The following is a 21,802-nucleotide window of genomic DNA, read 5'->3' as shown; positions in this document are numbered from 1 at the left end:
GTGCCCGCCACAGCTCGCAGTCCTTAAGGAAACGGTTCAGCTAGCGCTGTGAGATCGCAGGTCTAGGTAAACTTGGACCGCCTCCTACGTCCGACGGTGGTCGATAATTCGTTATTCCCCGGGAATGGTGTTGGCCGTTTTATATGCGTTCGGGCTCCCTTGTCGGTTGCCGTGTCCGTTCTCCACCGGATAAATTTCTTTCTTTTTTTTTTTTTTGGGGGGGGGGGGTGGCTTGCCGCATTCGGGCATGTGACGCTGGATTGCGCCGATTCCCTAAAGGTCGTCGAAACGTAGCGGCAAGCTTTGCTTGGTCAGTATATGTAAATACTCAGCAACGAGACCGCCTGGGAAAACCCGTGCTCTCGCCTGGGAATGACCGTGCTTCCCATTTGTCAGCAGAGAGAGATGCTTTCTTTTCCTCCAACCCTACAAAATATCATTCATTCATTCATTCATTCATTCATTCATTCATTCATTCATTCATTCATTCATTCATTAACAACCCGCCGCTGCATACCTCAGTGGCCGGACAGAAACTTGTGACTCGAGCATTGTGTGCGAAAAATCCCGGCTCGTTCAATGTTTTCTCTCGAAATCTCCGGGCGACGCTGTCGCATTTTCAGGAAAATAAAAGGGAGGAAACAAATATTCGTTTGACATAGTTTTCATTCAAGAGCCTCAAACTCTAGCGGGAAATTCTGTGTCACAACTGTGTTCCCAAAGCGTGTACGCCTTCGCGCTGCTGGCTTTCCTGTTGGTCACGAAACAGCGTTTATTCCTCCATTTCCCCTTTATCGTTTGTCAGACTATCGCCGATTGGACTAAACGATGCAAAAGAGAAGCGCGCTTTGTCTGTCTGTGTGTGTTAGTGTTTGTTCGCGCGCGGGTGCCCGCGCTCTCAACATTATCCATGTGTTCGGCCTTTGTTGAAGTAAATAATTCAAGCCGCTATCAACACGAGCGTTGCTGGTTAATCGCTTTGTCGCGTCTTTGCCGTGCAATTTCGGGTGCTGTGAAACTGCAGAGGGTCAGGAGCTCGATTTGTCTTATGCCCTGATGCCCTGATCGAGCTCTCAAGCGCTACTGATGCTAGAGGAGGTCCGCTTGCATGTCTGCGAAGTGATCTGCGTACCTGTAAACTTTGCATGATTTCACCGTAAATTGCCCTATTGTTTAGACCTCGCTTACGATCGTCGTAAAGAGATCAGTAGTTCAAGATATTTCATTTGAGTCCGGTTTGGAGCAAAGCCGATTTAAAGTCTAGGGCAAAGCGGATTTCAATACACGACGGGTGCATAACTTCGACCGATTTTTCACAGCCTGAGTTTACAGCGAAGCTGTTCACGGCTAGGGTTCTGTACATTCTTGTTCTGCCTGTGCAAAAACTCGGGTTGCGAAATTGTTTGAATTTACGCAAAAGCTTATACGTCTCATCACTTGGATATGCGTTTTGAGTAGATTCGTTATCAGTAGGCACCATTTTTTAAGATCAGTAGACTGTCGGGTATGTAATAAAAGTTCTCAAAGATTTGTCGCCGTACGACCCGCGTCGGCCATGTCTACGTTCGCACCGTCCATTTTATCGGCGTTACAAGCGCTTGCGTATCTACTTTCCTTCCGCGGCATTGTTGTGGCGGTACCGTTGAAACAAACGTCACGCGTGTCTTGCCTTCCTCCGGCTCTACATATATATACATATATATATATATATATATATATATATATATATATATATATATATATATATAGTGTGTGTGTGTGTGTGTGAAGCCTGTGTCGTATACTACACAGGATGGCACAATTACGCGTAGCTACCAGCTGCAGCGCCATCCATTTCGAAGCCAATGTATAACGACGACCGAAACCTCGGCTGCCGTTACTTCAACATCTGACCAATAAAGCTGCGTGAACATTTTAATTTGTCTTGGGCTCAGATAATTCTTGCTACGGCTATAGTCTTCATTTTCGCAGTCCGCTCCACATAGGTTACCTGAGTGGAACGGATATGCAAAAAAAAAAAAAGAAGAAAAAATGAAGTTATGTGGAAATGAATTAAGAATGTAGAGCATGTTGCTTGTTCACAACGTACTAACGTAATAAATCTTATATTTATCAAAGCTGTGAACTTGTTGAGTAAAAACACATTTTTCATTTTTGCCAAATTTTATCATTTTTCGGCGTGGACAAGGATGGTGCGCCGTTTTCGTGTGTTGCTTAACTGCGCACATTTTTTTTCGTTCTGTCTTTGCTGAGCGATTTCTGGCCTTCAATTTCTAACTATTTTCTTTTTTCCTTCTTTCTTGCAGTCGTTGGAGAGGACGAGGAACATGATATCACTATGCGAAGAGGTGAGCGTCTCTTTCCTGATCCTTGTCTCTGTCGTGCTTTGACTGCCGTTTTGTGCTTTCCGCGCACTCGTTTGAACGCGTGACCTGTGGCGTGCAGTTTTCAGGCTCTCCACAAGGCACACTGTAACCCCTCTCAAGCTGCCGAAATTGAGGCCTAGAAACTAAGCCGGGGCGGTACGTCAGGTGACCCGCTGCGATAATCGCGCTTGCGTAGCTGTTTGCAGCTTAGGCTCCTTGGCTACTAGCTGGCTGCTACAGCGTCGAAAGAATAAAAAAAATTAGGCATGGAGGGACGCGGAGCGGGGAGGGAGAGGGCAGGCGGGTAGTAGGTGCTGCTAATCTCTCCAGCTCGTTTTTCTGGCTACGAAGGAGAAAACCAATAATCGGGAACATCATATTGGGACTAGCTGGCTACTATAGCGTTAAAGGAAGAAAAAAAAATTGGGGATGGTGGGCCGCCGGGGAGGGGGGGGGGGCAGTGGGTAGTAGGCGTTGGTAATCTCTCCAGCGCTTTTTTCTGGCTACGAAAGAGGAGACCAATAATCGGGAACATCATAGCGGGAGGGTCGTTCTTGCGCGATGAGCTGCTTTTCGTGCCTCAGCGTTTCCTACCGTCATCGCTTATTTGTGTGTTCGTGGAGTCTTAGCTCAATTTTAGGTTGTTCCTGTGCCTCCTGGAAAGGCGTATATAGAGGCCCGCGCGACTAACTTCGGCAGCGCCGTGGGTAATGTTTCCCGGCCTCGGCTCCGTTGACACTATTTTCGCTCGCGAAATACCGCAGTCTCAGCACCCCACACCGGAAACCTAAGAGCGTACTTACCGCGTATTGGTCTCGTATCGGTCGACGTATCGATCACCGGGCAGCGTCCGTAGATGTAGGGAGGGAGGATTGCGAGGCGTTGCTGCCAGCGAAGCAAGGGAGAAATCGGGAAACGCTAGTTGTGTTCAGAGGGGCTCTCTATAATGCTCGCCTGTGGTCCATTTTCCCGATTGCTCGTCATGGAAGCCTCGTTAACTGCGCGCCACGTGACAGGACTCGAACTTCCAAGCGCGTCCTTGGATCCGCTTAGGCATATGCCGCTGTCGCACGTGGCCTGTTGGATGTCACTTTAATTGAGCGGTCTTCGTCAAAGTTTAATTCGTTACTCTCCTTTGCGCAGCGCTTTTGCACAAGTAAACGTGTACAGAACGACCTGAAATTCCCTGGCAAGTGCAGTGATGTGTAGCTTACTGTGAGGGCCTGCATGAAGTCCCCTCCCCCCCACCCACCCACCCACTTTCCTTTCTTGTTTAAGTCTCTCGGTTTAAGTGACATTCAAGCACGTGACAGATCTACGAACTCGTGACTGGGAACGGATTAACGTCATCCGGGCCTTGCCAGCTTTCGACGCAGCTTGATATAAAATAATGTCTGCGTTCTACTCAGGCGTTGTTTATGCCGGCAGGCTAAGTTGTAGTGTCAAAATGCGAAGGACTGTGTCCCGCCTTCCTTGGACAGGATTTACCCGACTCGCTAGAGGTCTAACAGCGACGTCTAACGGAAGCAAAATCCACACATAGGTGTATGCGAATATTCGAACCTTTCGAATAACGAACCGAATATTGCTTTTTTTTTTCTTGGTTCTGTCTCCGAATCGACTGGTCACTGTTCGGAAATACGAATAGTTTCAAAACATTTCGGAACGCCAGCTTATATTAAATAATCGCCAGCTGTGCGCGATCAAGTACAAGATTGAATCGAAGTTACGATAATTTTTTTCCTGGTGACTGTGGTGCGCATAAAATGCGCAGTGTGGTTGTGGAACACGCTAAGTCAACCAGGGAGGCAAATTTGTAGCCCTCTGTCGTTCGTACTCGCCAATGAGTCCTGAGGATAGGAACGAACTCCTAATTTGCTCGTAATGCTCCATTAGTGCTTTTAATTAGCAACTCTTTATAAATTGCCGTATAATGACAGAAACTTGGCAACCTTGTCAACATACGAAAACCTGAAGATTGCTTCACAATAACAGTAAAGGCGGCTGTTCATTATTCAGAAACTATTCGAAACATACTCGATTCGCTTCCGGCATTATTCGATTGGCACACCCCTTCGAGTTTGAGTCTGAAGCAGTGGGTGCGAAAAGCCTTCGCAAATGTTTGTGACTTCAAGGACGCGTGCAGCCGCCGTCAGACTTAATCTGACCAACGAAAACACATGTATAACGGCATAGCATCAACAAACACTGGTTGCAAGGGAGCAAACGTTGAATGCGTTGGAAGGAAGGCACATTTAAGCTGGCACATTCCATTCAACACAATGAAAACTAAGTTTACCGGGATCCCGTCAAGCTATCGATTGAGAAAGCCTTCTGTCGTGTTTCCCTGCCTTTCTCGTATACGAAGTGCAGAAATAACGAATTTGAATTGAACTCTTCACCAGCCTCCGCAGCAGAAACAAAAGGGCTGTTAAGGCGTGTTCGGGTTAAGTATACCCGAACACGCCTCACAGATTGTGCAGATTCGTCCACTTCTAGGGGAACGCCTCAGCAACATTGAAGCCAACATAACTTCACCATTTCTTGTACTTGATGGCGCGAACTTAGTATTTCTTATGCATAGATGCCGCCGTCTTTACACAGAGTGTGGCGTAATATTGAGAACATTAGAATAGCAGCTTGGGCTTGTTGGTTCTCCATCCCGGTGTTAGCAGCGCAAAACGCTTGGGGTGTCGTCTTCTCGTCTCATGTCCCGTCTACGTTTTGCGCTGTTAACTCTACGATTGCGAACAATAGGGCATGAGGTATAAGCACAGTAACTAGCTGCTGCAAATACAAGGTGCGAAGTCCGAGGGTACAAAGTGAAAGCGTGCCTTTGTGTGCCTTGTGCGACGCTTGATGTAGCCTTCTGTCAGTGACATTAGCCTGCGGGATTCCACGCCAGTTTTAAGCTTTCTTTGAGCGCTCGGACACCAGCGAGGTTATTTCTCCTAGATGTGCACGCGATGCGTTGCATACCTTAGCCGAGCGTGTGTTTTAAGCCGTGGCCGCTAACGGGTCCAATGAGCCCGAGGTTGCCCTGTGCACCTAGTGACGAAACGTGGGGCTCGCCCGTCTAGACCCGGATGATGAGTCATTTGTCTGTGACGAGGACACCGCGAGTGTCGCATCCATCTATAGTTGGCGCTATTCCCTAACGCATGTCGCAATATGTTTGGACCGAACACGCGGGTCATGCACTCGTAAAAAAGGAACAGAAGGTTCGGGAAAATAAGTTTCGCCACCTTTCTTTTTTCTGTGTGCGTGTGTGTTTTAGGTGAATTATTTGGACTCTGTCTACTGCATATGTACCGCTTAACAGCGCTAGTAACATCAAAAAATACTTCTCTTGTCACTGCGGTCACTGATGTCTTGTTACTACGTGAATTAGGAGATCTGTATGTGCCCCTGCAGTCCAAAAGGTTACGTCACCAAGTCACTTTTTCAGAGAAAGCGGTTATTAAAAGTTAATATACTATGGTGGGATAGACAGTGCTCGCGTAATAACCTTATCTGTGTCTCATGTGCGTGCAGTGTCCATGCAAAAAATTATTCACGGAATAGCCTAAAGCAAATAAGTTTTTATATCGTAGCTCTTTGCGTCACGAAGAGCCTGGCGTTCCCAGGAAACGACCCTGTTGCTTTCCCTTTCTGTTCTGCGCCTTGTATATGCCGCACTGCACACGTTGCCGCACGTTCAGCAAATAGTGCCCGGTCAGTAACCACCTGAGCCAGGCTTTGCGGTGACGGCAACAGGTCAAGAAGAAAGGGTTACGCCGCATCAGCTTTTGCCCTCCGCTAGAAGGAAAAGATAGAAAAAAAAAACCTATCTTGATCCTGTTAGCGACATCGCCTCGCATTTTATTTTGCGACGCTGTTTCCGAAGCAGACGACGCAGCAGCGAGTAGTTCAGTGAACTCGGTCGCAAGCCTACGCCGATGTAGGCTGACTCCGTTTAAAGGAGGCTTTCTTTTGATGCCCGCCCGAATTTGAATACCGTTTCATTCGCCGTTATCGACGAGTTCGTGGAAGTCTCTTTGACCGTGAAGGGCAGTGGGATGGCAAAAGTCTAACCGCCGCCGTCCAAGAGACATGCAAGGTCACGTCTGAGCGTTCGATGGCGTCGTAAGGAGGCCATGAAGATGCGCGTAGCATATCGCGGCCAGATTTTAATGCCGTCCACAGCGTGTGTTTTGAAATGCGTATGTTGAAAAGAAAAGGTCAAAAGAGGATTAGCTTATTTTTTTAATTTCTTCATTTAATTATTTTTTTTTACAAGATACGGTTTATCAAAATAGATGAAAAAGAATTCCTGTATGGCTTTCGTTCTTTTTATTTCTTGCTATCGTTATTGCGTTTTTTGTTTCCCCATTGCGCCCAGCATTGGTTTAGTCGGCAGCTACAGTAGAGATAGCGTCTAAGCGTTTGCTCGCACTCCCATAGCAACCCAGGTTCGTTAACGTTCGTTAATAAGCGCACGTACTAGTATTATTTAGAATTCATTGACGCCATTCGACTGAATGCTGTCGAGGCAAGCGCAACGTATTTGACGGCCGTGGTTTGTCGTCGTTCGCAGTTCTTCTTATCATTCCCGGTTAGCGCGTATTATGTTTTACATATTATATAGGTCCGATAATATCTATCTTCAGACTTCTGTAACGCGTTTTCAAAATTTTCATTTATAATCGTTATTACGTACCGTTCCATCGCAACGCACAATCATACACGCCGCGACTGTAACCCGTGAAGATGCGATACGCTCGCATTTGGCAATTCGTGCGCACTTGGCCGCTAACGATTTCTCGGATTGTGTATACCCGCTCTTCATTGTGAGCATCAATCGCGCGTGCTTATAAGGCCGTCTGTCTGTCTGCATGGAGTGTCGTTAGCATTTAAATTGCCTCATATTCGGCTTCGTCAACGGCGACCGTTTCGAGAGTTTTCTCCCATTTGCGCGGCCGCTTCGCGCAGATGACCGCCGCGCCGAAATTTATCCCGCGTGCGTTTTTGTTTCGCGTGCGGTATCCATTTCCTAGCACTACGGGACTCGGGTCTTCAGAACGGCAACGCTTCGTTTCTAGAGTTTTTATTTATTTATGTTATTTTACTTCGGGCTGAGAAATGAGGTCGGAAGGCGCAACTCAATTACACCGTAAAAAAAAAAAATAAAGCGAATAATGTGCGCCGACGCCGTTTAAACCGTTTTAATTCAATAAGGCGTCGGACGCAGGTGCCTCAGCAGGCGCTTACTTTCTCTATGTTCGGTCCCCTTTATGCGACATTTAGTTTTAAGCTCTTTCATCCCCAGTACGAAAGGAAAGACAGCCGCCTATTGCAGACATCGGTGCTTCCTTTAATGGTTTGCCTCTGCTTTAAGTGCCCATTACCGTCGCTTGGATGAAGGGAGAAGACAGAGCCTGTGGTGGGCTGCCGGTGTTTCTCGTAGGGCAAAAAGAAAAGCTAGCTGTGTGTATATACACACAGGCGAATGACAGGTTTTCCTAATAGCCTCCACGAGGTTTGGCACGGACTACTTGCCGCTTCCGCTCCCGGTCGCATTCGTCACCGCCATCTCGGAAACTACCCGCACACTCCTTTCCTCGGGTCTCGGTCGTTTCCTTTGTCGCCGGATCGCAACAGACGACCGCGTTTCGGTGCTCCGTCGTCTGCATCCAAGGCATTTCTGTTTCCTGTAGGTTTCTTTCCTGTCCTTGCGTTCCCTTCTTTTTTTCTCCTGGTTGCCTGCTTTTCCCGAGCCCTTTATTTATTTTCGTTTTTACGTTCCTCGACCACGTTACCTTCACTTTTTTTTTTTTTTTGCTCAGTGCAGACGGAACATCTTGAAAAGAGTGGAGTGCTGCAGAAAAGTTGATTGATCATCTGCTATTTTGATTGTCGTCTGCAAGTGCTCGCTCTCGTCTGCTTTGTCTTCCTTTTCTTCTCTGTGTGTTTCCTAAGTCATACGCGTTTCAAACTTAAGCTTGTGTCTTCGACTTGGACGCGCATTTATTCCTCTTTCATTTTATGTCGTTTTTATTCTGGGCCTAGTCAATTTAGTGGATTTGTTTTGCAGACTCCCTGCTTCGCGCCGGCGAAATTCCACGGGAGGCATTTCGAGGCATAGCCCCCCGCCCCCCTCCCTTTCGGGCGGAAAACTCAGTTGAAGTGACACTTTTGGGACTGCGCCAACGAGCGAGCGTAACTCCATTCAACTCGACAGGCTGTCGGGTCAGATTTATGCGTCCACGATGGCAACGGCTCTCACATTCCTGCCTCGAATCGCGTTTTCTTTAGCATATTCGATTTGGCGAATGTGCCAAACGTCGTTCTGGTCATAACCTCGCTTTGTAAAAAAAGGTTGTGCTGCATACGTTCTTTCCGTATTCTTATTTCCTTCAAACAACCTCTTGAGGGGGAAACGTATGGCCAAATTTCGTCCAGGCTAGTTTCATTTACTTGATCTACTACATAGAGCGGTCTGCAATGGGCCTGGTATTGGTGGTAGGTTACTTGCGACGTCTGAATTTATCTGCCTCTCATATGGTGAGGTTGTTTAGAAAGCACGTCGCATTTGGAGGAAGCAGTATAATGTTTCGAAAGCGCCGGCGCAACAATTTTTGCTTTGATCGTGGGACTCGCTTGAAGGACGTGTAAGATTTTGTAGGCAAATAGTTGCCTGGCAGTGTTGTTACACCCTTACGGCTGCATCGGGAAGTCGCAAGCTGTCTACAAAAGCCCATGGGCCATTCGAAAGCGATGGTTAGTAGCGCATATGTTTCAAGAGTTCTTCTGAGAACGTTTCGCAACAGATCGTGTGCAGCAACATCGTGCGAGCTGAAACAGTGAAGCTAACTTAAAACGCAATATAACGAAACTCAGAGTATATCTTTAGTACTTTAATAGCAGTTTGAGTACTACGCGGCGCCTGCGGTTCTAAGGATGTGACGCACCCGCCGCCATTGCCGTCAGTGGCTCTGGCTGAGGCTTGAAGGCCTACCCCGTACACGTACACACAAATACTCAAGTTATGAGACAACCGCGCGGTAGCCTCGTAGTAAAGCACCGCTGCGTAAGGTAGAAGACGCAGGTTCGACTCCGTCCCGCAGCAAGTTGTCCGTATACGTGCGCGTTCACTTCCCTTTTCCGGATGATTTATGCATTTCAACTAAAGCAAGAACAGTTAATGTTCCCCCTGCGTGTCCCGTCTCCATTGTCTGCTTGCCTCGTACGGTCGTAATGCTAAAAAAAAAGAAAGAAAGAAATCGAGCCTTTCGTTCTTGCGGCTCAAAGCCGACTCTCATTGCTGATTGGCTGACACAAGTCCTAGCCTTCGCTGCACAAGGACGGATTTGGCGAGGCGAAGTTCGGAGTCCCCCGTGTTCAGTAATTTTGCAAATTCGTAGCAGTAACTTGCGGTGCTTGCTGTTCCAGTGCTTCGATATAGAGAGAAGAGAGAGAGAGAGAGAGAAATAAGCAGCACTTATTTTCAAAACCCAAGTCCGGGTCTAAGGTGAGGCTCGACTGATTGAAACCGACCGTTTTGCTTCTTTCGGCGGCATCTCCGAAGCGCGGGAAAGTTGTTCGAATGTCGCGTCTTCGCATGTTTGTGGTCGGTGCGCGCGAGGCGAGGCCACACCTGTGCGCTTATGCGTGCGTATACGCAACGGCGTGATGCACCAGAGCTCGCTCGCTCCGGCTTGAGGGAACCACGTATCTAACCAGCTCTCTATGCAAATGTCGCGCCGTTCCAGTCCTCGACAAAGTGCGACCGCTGGCTGCTTTTTTTTTTTTTATTATTATTATTCTTTTCGCTCGACGGTGCGAGTGTGAGGTGCAGTATACGCTCCAGGGCATTTCTCATCCGGGTTCCGGAATATTTAATAAGCATCCGACGCTGAGGATTTCTCTCTCTCTCTACGCCAGCGCGATAGTCCTTGCCGTAGAGCTACCGCCTAGTTTATTTCCGCGAGAGAAATGTTCCCCCCTATAATCTTGCGCTCGACTCAGGCTGCAACGTAGTTTGTTTACAAATACGGAACTAGGGCGCGCTGGCTCCGCGAGGTCACCTCAGTTGTGGCCTTGCTCTACAACCCGGCTGGTAATTGCTTATATTTTTTTTTTACCACACATCGTGGTCGTTATTGTGCGCGCTGTTACTTCTTTTTTTTTATTCTGAATTTCCTTTTAATGAGCCAGTCAGACTGGCTGACATTTTTTTTTTTTTTTTTAAATAAGGCTTGGCGCAAATTGTGACAAATTGGATACGCCTTTCAGACACCGGCCAAGTATGTTTAAACTACACTATTAAGTAAAAAGGTACCAAGCGTAAGCTTGGATCAGAACGCTTTATTGTTTGCTTCGTTTCGCCTTGTTTCCCTCTTTTTGTTTTTCACTGAGTTGTTTCTGTCAACTCGCTTTGTTCGGTTCTAGCGGGTGAAGCTGTAAATTAAAACCGACGCCTGCGCACCCTTGGCTGACTCAATTTCATTGTCGTTATGTGGAACTTAGTCTTTTCTTTCTTTCATTTTTTTTATTTTCGAGCTTCTTCAACGCAAAGCATGCCTCGTGCGTTCGTTGTAGGCACCTGTAGCTCGCATCCAGCGCCGTTAAATACTTTCCATTACTGCGCATTCGAGGAGAAGAATAATGCTTAATCTTCGGCCGTTGTCGTCGGCGCCAGCGTCAGCTCGTTCGTGCCAGCGGAATCGTCCTTTTTTTTCTCTTTTTTCTTTTTTTCACGCGCTCGCAATTTATGATTCCGCGATCCTACAACCGCATTCATGCAGCTTCGCTGGCTGCGACAAAAAAAAATAAAAAAAAAGTCTACGGGCCCTATATATACCACGCTGCCTACAAATCTCTATTCTCTCCTTGACACGTTTACGCAAATTAATGGCCCTCCCGTCGGCGCACGTATGCCCACTGCTACGGGGACGTTCTCGTTGTTCCGAACTTTTACTTACGCGCCCGTATACCTGTAGCTCCCGCAGCGCTGATTCGCGCGCGCCCGTCGTGGGATGAATTAAGTATGTCGCGGGGGCTGTGTGGCCTTCTAAATGCAGATGCGGTGGGAGCTGTCGCGAGCTGTTGCCTTATAAACAAGTAGGAGGATGTGCTCCTGCACCGTTCGCCGCACGTGAGGCCTATAGCAGTAAATAACGCCAGCGTTGTGTATTTATTTGCGACGCCGCGCGATGACTCGGTCGTGTCCCCCTTTTTTTTTTTCTTTAGCGATCCTTAGTCTTTTTCTCTCCCGCTGTTACTTTCTGTCTACTTGTTCTTGCTATATATATAACCACTTGAAAGCTACAGGGATGACTAATATTAACGAATACTTCAAGAAGACTTGTAAAGCACCTTCGTCTCGAGAAATATAAACAATATATATATATATATATATATATATATATATATATATATATATATATATATATATATATATATAATCTTTTAGTAGTTGTATAATGTTAGTAGGTGGCGTAGTATCCATTGTCACGATTACACCGTATTCCTTAGTATTATCGTCCTACTAGCCGCAGATGTGTCCCTGTTTTGCGGCGCTCTATAGGCTAGGCTGCCTGGGAGTAAAAACAAACGTGACTGTTTATTTGTGGCAACTTAATTAGCAAATGTATTGGTTGGCAGCTTTTCGCTTTTTTTTTCTTGTGTGTTTGTGGCAGTATTTTGACTGCGGTATTCCAAAGGCAGCCTGTGGCCTTCCTCATTGCGTAATAAACTTTACTGTGTCGTCTACCAGGCGCTGTAGCATTGATTCCCGAACCTTCTGTTGATAAGAGTGCACTTGGCCTTGCTTTTGAAATTTGCGCAGCCGCAACTGACGTGCGCGATAAGATAACTGTCTTCATCCATGAAGACCCAGCTGTAAAACAAGCAAAAGCAGTGACGAAATGGGGGATGGGGAAGGGAAACAGGTGAGTTCGCGGCGGTTGGTGGGAGGACTGTCGATATTGCCATATAGGAAATCAGAGGCTGAATTTATGTTCGCATCGCGACTTGCGAGCGTCCTCGCTACCCGTCATGTTCGCTGTACCTCCTTTACTTGTTCTCTTTTTTTTTTTTGTGTGTGTGCATCTCAGAAGACCGTAGTGTTTGGTCAGCTTGTGCGAAACCGTTGGGACGTATTGCAAGCACCGCAGAAGGCTATTCATACGACAGGAGACACGCAGGACGCGATGAAGAGTTTTACGGTGCCGACCACGTAAAATCTCTTTGAGAAACTATCTGCGTAAAGACGCCCCTGTTTCATTCGTATTTTTGAAGCGATCGCAAATACATGCGTACAGGCGCCGACAAAAGTGGTACACTCCACGCAGTCCACGCAGCGGTAGCCGGAGCAGTGGCACACTGCATCGCGTCGCCATCTACAGGAGGCATCTGGGCTCGAGACAGCCAATGGGTGCCCTTTATTATCGGCAGACATGATCCCAGATGCTGCCTGTAGATGGCGTTGCGATGCAGTTTGCCGTAGCTCCGGCTCCCGCTGCGTGGTCTGCGTGGAGTGTACCACTTTTGTCGGCGCCTGTGCATAGAAGAGACTCGCGCGGCAAAGCGCTCTGCCTACATTCGTGTTTTCTATGCATCTGTTCGTTTCTTTATTGGTGCTTAAAAGTGCGATGAAGTACGCCTTGCCGCAAGGAAGCGCTAGCATCTGCTTTTTTGTCTGTTCGTCGCTACTTACGTATCTGTCGTTCTCCAGTGGTTTCCACGCGGTGTCACGTCGTCGGCCTCGCACGCCTATAGTATGTTATCTCGCCTCGCCATCGAGGGCAAACATCGTTCAGCCTTCGATTTCGTTCGGTATATCGCCTGCAATAAAGCAAGAAATCCTTCTTGCTTTATTGCGACCATACCTTCATCACGTCCTGCGTGTCTCCTGTCGTATGAATAGCCTTCTGCGGTGCTTGCAATACGTCCCAACGGTTTTGCACAAGCTGACCAAACACTACGGTCTTCTGAGATACAAAAAGAAATAGAGGACAAGTAAAAGAGGTACAGCGAACAAACAGGATGGGTAGCGAGGACGGTTGCAAGTCGGGATGCCAACATAAATTTAGCCTCTGATTTCCTGTGGCATATGCGTAGCTGTTCCGTCGCTAAACTCGAAGAGGACGTGGTAACATACCAGCGGCAATAATGGCGAGAAGAACTTTTTTGCAGAAGGCAATTTCATTCGAATTGTACTACGCCTAGCGCACTGGTGCGATGGGTTTGATCTCGCTGGTCATATGTGCAGTGTTCTATGCTGAGATAATAATGGGGTCTCCCCGCGCCGCGCAAGACTTTTGCGCAAGAGATCTCGAAACAGGGTCGTAGCCGGTGGAGCTTCGTCTGCTGTCAGAACGCCGCCCGAAGTTTTATTTTGTCTTTATTAAACATTGTCTCTTAAGACAAATGCAATGGGAGCAGGCTGGATCGAAGCACGTCTAGATATCGCGTTCTGAAAACGCTTTCTGAAATTAAGCTCCCGCTACGCTGCTGTATCGAGTGTCGTTGCTTCTTAAAGCCTGTAAATAAAGTTTGGCGTTTCTGCCATATGAATCTTGGTGCGTATTCTTTTTTCTTATCCTCAACAATTCGTGTATCCATTCACACTGTGCCTTTTTCGTGCAGCACTGTGACCTTTATCTTTGGGAACGAGCAACTGTGTTGCCTCAGTGAAAGCGTTACGTTCGTGCGCAGTGTTTCACATTATAGTTACTAGAGGAAAGTTTGGCGCTGAAATTGGTTCACTCATCCTGGAAGTCACAGGCAGCACATGGGTTATTCTTTTATTCCCCCTACACTCGTTGGGCAAGCTAGTTGTAGCTTTTTTTATTGTTTTTTTTTTGTGTGTGACTGAATTTCGTAGCATGCTAGCCTTTTTTCCGGGAGCACCAGGAGCCTTTCGAGCTCATCGATAAGTCACGCCGCTGCTTCGCGTGCGTGTCGTTAAATGTAGATGATGTTCGCTGGGCAAATCTCAGAATGCGTAATTGTATGTTCTGTATCATTAACTTTTGTGTGTGTGTGTGTGTGTTTAGAAAGCATAGCATGCTGGAGGCTAATTGTTACCGTAGGAAGATTCAGCGATCGAAGATGAGCTCCAAAAAAAAAAAATTATCCTGGTGTAACAATCCCTCAATGCCTATTGGAACGGCTAGAACGAAACTCGTTGCATTGCCGAGTACGAGGTCGAGGGTGCGATGCCCCGCCGCGGCGGCGGCCGCTTCTGACTGGAAGCAGAATGAAAGGAACGATCGTGTACCTTGCATTGGGTAATTCTCACCCCACGTGGTGAGAATTAATCCGGAACCCCTCCGCTTCGAGATCCCTCGCAACCCGGCGTGTACATTTTCGGGACGGCTAACTCCGTGACTGAATAATTTAGCAACAAAGTCGACGGGGAATCACTGTACTGCCCATCGTTCCCGTGCTTGATAAACAGCCCGATTGGTGGGGCACTGTAGAGCGGCGCCAGATTTTCCTCTAGAATGCGAAGTGTTTCAAACTCTCTTCTGCCCTTTGTGAGCCCCAGTGTAAACCCTATCACACCTACTTCCCCCCCCTCCCCTATTGTCGATCTCTTCCCCCATTACCCTCCTGTTGTTACATACTTTCTGCCCTTACTCACTGTGTCGGCCTTTACCCTTTCCCGCTTTGCCTCCGCCCTTTGCGATTGGACCCAAACGTTCTCTTCCCCCTCAGAGCAAGGAAGCTGGCATACGAACATTAGTTGCTCTCGACGAACAAGGAGGTAAGGACTGGGCCTCTTACGTCACGCTCGGGCCAGCGTGACGCCATGCTTGGGGTTTCTGACCCGCACGAGCGCTGCACCTCTCCTCCTCCTCTTTCTCCTCTCGCATTTTGTTTTCTACAGTTTTGCAATGTCGTAGCAGTATAGTGTACTCGTATCACTTTTGTTGCTTGAGCCACTTGAGTTGCCTTTTGATCGTTTGTCGTTTTCTTGCCGTAAATGAGTGACGACTTGTCTTTCATTTTTTTTTTTTCGTCTTCCTGTGTTGACATTCGCACCTTCAGCTACTTGCCTCAGCGTGTGCCGATGGTCGTCTGCTTGCGTAGTGCAGTAACGTTTTCTCTTTGTTTTTTTTTAATTACGGAGGACATTTTCGCTAGATTAGCTTCGCAAGTTGAGTGGCAAATCCTACAATGGGAACTGATAGTAAACGCGTTTGTCGCTGAGCGGGTGTTTTGGTGTGCCCGACAGCGCTCGAAATGTCCTTCTCAGGTGTGCTTTTAAAGGGCGCTCCTCGCCATCCTGCCGCAGTTTTTCTTGCACGTAACTATCGGCAAGCTTAACCGCCGTCTGCAAGGATTGGGAGGTCAATCCCATCGCTCGTAATCAGTTGTCAAATTTGGAGTCGTGCTCACTGGCTGTGGCGTTGCGGCGCCTAGCGCGGGGTCGCGGGTTCGACCCCAGCCACGGGGGGCGGCATTCTGGCAGAGGCGGAATGCAGAAAAATGAAAGAAAGAAAAAAACTCCCGCCTAGCGTTCATTGGGTGCACGTTAAATAACCCTCAGGTGGTCTAAATTAATCCTGCGGCGGACCTCATAATCGAATCGTGGCTTTTTGTTTTCTTGCGTGTAAAAACCAGGAATTGTAATTTTCAACCCCAGTGTGCTTTCTTTGTAGGCAGGCGCAGAGTATTTCTTTTTGCGAGAATAACCGTCGCGTAGGTGTTCGTCGAGTGGATTTATTTATCACTATAATTTCATCAAAAATTCCTTATCGCGTTGTCTGCTACAACTGATAGCGCAGGAATATTACGCACTACGCAAGCGCGTCCGTTGTGTACTTTGCCTGGTCTCAGCGAAGAGAATGGCTCTTTCTTTATCTCGTTTCCTCAGTTTCGCATTTCTGTTTCTTTTTTTTTCTGTTTTCTTTTCATGGTTGCCCTCGCCACACCTTGGTTCCTGCGCTCGGCTGTCCTGCACCACGTACACCGCCTGCGCACCGGACCTGCACTGCGTCTGCCACCCGAACGCACGCCTATTTCGCCCGGCCATGCCTTGTGTTCCTTGTGTTTTTCTTTGGTTTGCTTGTTATTTTTTTTCTTCACTTCGGCTGGGGTGCGACGCGTCACAATTTTTGAATTGCTTCGGTCAACACTCCCGGGGCTGTGTTTTACGCACTTTTCGGGCCTGCGTTCTTTATTACTATTCTTTCTTTCTTTTTTTGTCTGCTTGGCCTATTACACGCTGCTTCTCCACACACCCATGCCTCATTGCAAACGCCCGTACGATTAAAAAAAAAAAATACTACGGTTAATGTGCGACGCTGCGTTCGGAAAATCTAACTTTCGCACACTTGTCGCCATTCGTCACCTCGCACTTGACAAAAAAAAATCCAGGCATCGGACGCTGGTGTCAAAACTATCGTGGAACTCGACAAGCAAGGCGGTAAGGAGCTGCCTGTACATTGACGTTGAAATTATGTGCCGCTCGTTTCCCTTGTGATGTCGCGGTTCCTCCGGCTAACGCTTGTCACCGTGTGCGATGACCGGAGACGCGTAGTGTGCTATGAGGCACGCGATATATTTAGCATAGTCAACTCAGTTCAATTAAAATCGGCTTTATTCGACATCCCACCGATGTTTGAAGCGCGGACGAATATATATATATATATATATATAGTACTTGGTTGGGCGCGTGCCCCAGGGACCGCGGCATTTACTAACTTAAACACGAAGAACGAAACATAAACATTCAGGGTGTTTGCAGGAGCTCACGCGGGATATGCGTAAGGAAACACGAGGCAAGGTAAAAATACAGATTCGTATACGCGTGAAAGAGAAGAAAACATAAGGCTCGAATATCACACTGCATATATTAAGCACGAAAGTCACAAATAGATGTAAAAAAGAAAAAAAAATCTGCGATACGGTCACAGGACCACACATGAATTCATATTTGTCGTGTGGACTGCGCGGTTCCGTAGAGCGATCAACGCAAAATTCTTTTCTGCCAAAGCCACTGAACTGTGCCCCAGAGCACAAAAGTCTTCGGAGCAGGGTACTCGCAAAAAAAAAAAAAGAACATAGAAAAAAAATATTTTTCGCAGCCAGCGTCTCAAGGTTGGAATTAACATTGTGGACAGCTTGATCAGTTAGCACAGAGTTAAAATCAAGCGCAGCTCCGCTCCTCTTACGTCAGCTTCGTGTGTGTTTCCTGTCCGTGCCGATTTCTTCCAGTCTAATCAGGTCGGAAGGCGTGAAGCGTGTGGTGAAGACGTGTATAGCGAAGCAATACTTGGAAGCATTGAAAGTGTTATCCGACAAATATGAGAACCGAAGCTGCGTTCCTCTCGTAGAAATGTCACGGACTGTGTGCTTCGGCGAAGGGTAAACCGCGCACGAGAAAAGCCACCTTTTCTAGGTGGCTTTGGCACGAGACGCTGTGAACCTGCGTCATGTGACTCTGACTCGTGCTACGCGTCGTGTGTGTCGCGCCCTCGCAGAGCAACTGGACCGCATCGAAGAGGACATGGACAAAATAAACGCCGACATGAAGGAGGCCGAGAAGAATCTAACCGGAATGGAGAAGTGCTGCGGCATCTGCGTCTGTCCTTGCCAGAAGTGAGTATGCGCATCACGGTGCCCGCCTTTCGTCGCGTCCGATAAATGCACGTTCTGTTCTCCAGTCCTTTTCTTACGCAGCTGCTGTTGCTCACGCTTGGAACAAGTAGTGGTTGAAGGTGTCGCGCGGGTGCGCAGCACGTATACACCTACACCGGTTTGCCAAGCACCTGTAGTGCCGAGAAAAAGAAAAGAAAAAAAAACATTTGTAATGAAGAGCTATAGTGCTCCGAAGCGCAGTTATTGTGAGATTTAACCAGGAATGCGTAATTATTGTGGAATTACGTTTCAATTCGTTTTCCCGTTCAATAGAGGCAGAAGCGACGCGTCAGCCAACTGTAAGATGAAAAAAAGAAAAGAAAGAAAAAGAAACCATAGCCTAGCATAAGCTGACGTCGAATCCCAGGAGTAGCCACTGCGAACGAGCTTTGATTGTATGCGTGTGTATATATACATGCGCGTGGTTAGTTGCGTAATGCGACGGCGGCTTCGCACCGCCTATACGGTTCTTAAATGTCTTGTACGCCATGGGTAATTAGTCTAATAGGCAACTAGGGACGCGCGTTTTCGCAAGCATGCGACGGGGCTGCGGCTGTTGTGCGTGACGTCGAACGCTCGCAGCGTCCTTGCAGCCTGTCTGCAGATGTGTCGCATACCCTTGCCGTCTCCTTTACGAGGCTCGAGCAATACGAAAAAAAAAAAAAAGACTATCGAGGCTATCGCAAAGAGCGGGGTTCTATCATAGTAGGACTATCAGCACAAACAACTGCACAGTCTCGGGTTGCTTACTTAATGTTTATTCGAGGTTGAATGGTTTACGCAGGGTGTTGTTTATTGTCGTTGATGTGTTCATCGGGCCTCGGCACGCCTGTCTTAATTCACTCTCTTCTGTGGATAAGTGGCATTCTAAGAACATAAACTTGGTCGACGAGCACTGTGGCCGAGAAGGTCGCTTTTCAGCGCGTATATATTCAGATTGCGTACGGGGTGCTGAGAACGTTCTGTTTATGTGTGTCGAAAGTTGTACACACTCTAAAAGGCTATAACTTTCCCGTTAAAGTTGCTGTTTAGCTTGCTCGAATCGATGCCTTGGGTAACCCTTGTCGCGCGTGTGTTAAATCGACGCAGTCGTTTTTCACTGACTTCGTAAGTGTTTTCTGTGCGAGCACTTTCTCGCGAAACGGGGCAGCGACCCCTTTACGAGCGATATACGGAGCTCTGATATGCAGCTCGAAACCTTTAAGCGATTCAACAAACGGCAGCGGCGAAGATTCGCTCGAAACGCCTTCGTTTTAACTTCTTTTACGTTTAAGTGTTGCCTAACTGCGTGAGCCGCTCGGAATATACATAGCCGGCTTCATCGCTCTGTGCAAACCTCAGGGCGTAGTGGTTTGAAACCTTTCGTGTCTCGTATCGATAGAACTGAAAGTTTCTTTCTCTTTTTTTTTCTTTCTTTCTCGAAAGCCAGTATAAACGAACTTCGTGAAGATTTACTAAAGCTGCACGTTTCTGAATTGCAGCTATTTAACTCTTTATTTCCTGTCTTTTTCTTATTTTTCAGTAGGCAACTGTGCAGCTCGCGTCACACAAACCTGCGCGACCTCTACTAACAATCGCGTTTTACAAAGAAAGCTCGCGACATTTCAGTCAGTCTGGCGCCAATTCAAGTTGTTGCGTGCTTTTTTTCTCTCAGTACTCCGCGCAGGTTGTGTCGAACGGTGTCTTCGGTCGCATTGCTTTACAAACTTGAGTCAGAGCGTTCTCATCTAGCGGGGGTCCAGCGTGCAGCCTAGCCTGTAGCGTATAGGAGTGCCGATTCGCCGACGTTAGGCCTAGCCTTTCGCCTGATTACGGCGATCATTATGGCAACGGTTAGGACAGATTTAGGGCAGTCGTCTTTGGGGGCGAGTCTGTTGGTCTTAGGCCGTTAGTCGGCGAGGTCACTGTTGATCGGATCGTGGCCGGGTCACGCGCCGCATATGCAAATTTGGGGCGCCGAATCGGGATCCTCTCGAATAACGTATGCACGCGCCGACATTATCCCCGAACGTTTGCTCCCGACTGGAAAGCAAACAGCGGGCGAGTTCTTTTTGGCATTGGCTGATCGTCCGAAGTATCTCCGTGATTCCTCTTTTTCTTTCTATTTTTTAAGGCAGATTCACGCAAAGAAAGAAAGACGTCATGAACGGAAACGCTTTTGTATCGGCTCGTGCTGTGGTCAGATTTGCACAAAATGACCTCGAAATACCCCAAAAATAACGTCGCTCGCGGTTTTCGAAATGCTTGAGCTTATGCGTCGTTTCGAGCACGCTACGCGATCATATTATCGTCGGCAGCCGCCGTGTCCTTTGACCTTCGCGAACCCATTGCGTCTTCGTTTTCCTTTTTTTTTTTTTTTCTCTCTCTGTGAACTTGTATAATGATAGGGGGGCCACGTGTGTGAGGCGGATACGGAGTTTTCGTTTCGTGCAGGCGCTCCTGTTTGCGAAGAACTTGTGTTTGAGTATCGCGAGTAATGTGGGAAAAAATGAGCATGTGGTCGCAAACGGTCAGGTATGGCAGCTTCGGGTCAAGAACGCAAATACGTTCACCACTATCTTTCCGGCCAGCACACTTCCATTGGATAGAGGTGCTCCTGTTCATGGAGAATCGTCTGACACGTGGACGATGAAAAAGCCGCCGTGGTTGCCCAGTGGCTATGGTGTTAGGCTGCTGAGCACGAGGTCGCGGGATCGAATCCCGGCCACGGCGGCCGCATTTCGATGGGGACGAAATGCGAAAACACCCGTGTACTTGCATTTACGTGCACGTTAAAGAACCCCAGGTGGTCGAAATTCGCGGAGCTCGGCAAGACGGCGTGCCTCATAATGAGAAAGTAGTTTTGGCACGCAAAACTCCATAATTGAATTGTGGACGATGAAATATAAGCAGGAGGGGAGATCGCTTAGCATGACATTTATGTTGTTCTATAGACCTCTCAATCGTCGGCAAGCGAAAACACATCCTTACTTTCCCTGTTGTGCGTATGTATAAATCGAACGTGCTGCCGCCGTCTATAGTGCTTTTTTTTTTTTTTTCAAGACGTGGTTCACAAGTTGCAGTCTGCCGCGTATATAATGGCAGTGACCAAGGAGCTCTTGTTGGAAAGGTCTGTCGACCATGATCGTAGAACCATAGTGGAAGGAGCACATATATATCCACCACTATGACCTGCGTAGCTGTACGATCTTAGAGCGACTGCAGGTTGCGGAAGTCGGAAAAGGATCTACGGCACGCGTGCAAACATGGACGGAAGTAGAACGAAAAAAAAGTACAACACAGGGGGTTGTGTTGTGTTGTCCTTTTCGTTAGAATGTATGTAAGTGTGATCGAACGGCGGATAACTGAATGATAACTGTCGTAGAATAGGAAGCTGGCACAACCGTCGCAGCAGCGATAAATGTATTGGCGGTAGTTTGTGACCGAATGAATAACCCCGTGATTGACCATCGAACATTGCATTGCAGTATGCGGCTATTAAATTTCCATTCGGTTACTGGAATTCTGCTCGAGAAACAAGGACGGACTTCTTTTTTGTTTTCTTGACGAGGCGAGACAGTTTTCAGAGAAAACGAAGGTATATGCACATTTCTGTTTCTAAAAGTGAACGTTGGCTTTTTGGACCCATGGTCATGAAAAGCTAGAGTCGGCTTGTATTTCTGGCATATGCGACGATGAGATGATACAAAATAGATGAGTCTGGTCTTGGTTGCAGCTCCTGGTGTTTTTGAAGCATTGTCGATTATATCTTTTTCAGCCTGTGTTTTCATTACTGTGTTGCTTCTCTTTCAGTTCACGGTATG

At 47.6% G+C, this 21,802-nt stretch overlaps 1 protein-coding gene across 11 annotated transcripts in view; it reads left to right on the top strand.

The window, feature by feature from the left end:
* The window catches only part of Snap25 (Synaptosomal-associated protein 25kDa), a 328,534-nt gene that overhangs the window by 253,679 nt on the left and 53,053 nt on the right, over nucleotides 1-21,802 (top strand). For 6 of the 11 annotated variants that reach the window (XM_075698959.1, XM_075698961.1, XM_075698966.1 and 3 more), the window contains 3 exons: nucleotides 2,307-2,348; nucleotides 16,737-16,785; nucleotides 17,843-17,960. In XM_075698959.1, the coding sequence (XP_075555074.1) occupies nucleotides 2,307-2,348; nucleotides 16,737-16,785; nucleotides 17,843-17,960 (209 nt within the window). Of the gene's footprint in view, nucleotides 1-2,306; nucleotides 2,349-15,071; nucleotides 15,121-16,736; nucleotides 16,786-17,842; nucleotides 17,961-21,802 lie in introns of all 11 variants that reach the window. The other 5 variants (XM_075698965.1, XM_075698967.1, XM_075698968.1 and 2 more) reach the window with 1 other exon arrangement.

The sequence above is a fragment of the Dermacentor variabilis genome, chromosome 7 (assembly GCF_050947875.1).
Source record: "Dermacentor variabilis isolate Ectoservices chromosome 7, ASM5094787v1, whole genome shotgun sequence".
Lineage (NCBI taxonomy): Eukaryota > Metazoa > Arthropoda > Arachnida > Ixodida > Ixodidae > Dermacentor > Dermacentor variabilis.
The sequence above is the reverse complement of the archived record's forward strand: the minus strand, read 5'-3'. Positions and strand labels throughout refer to the sequence as shown.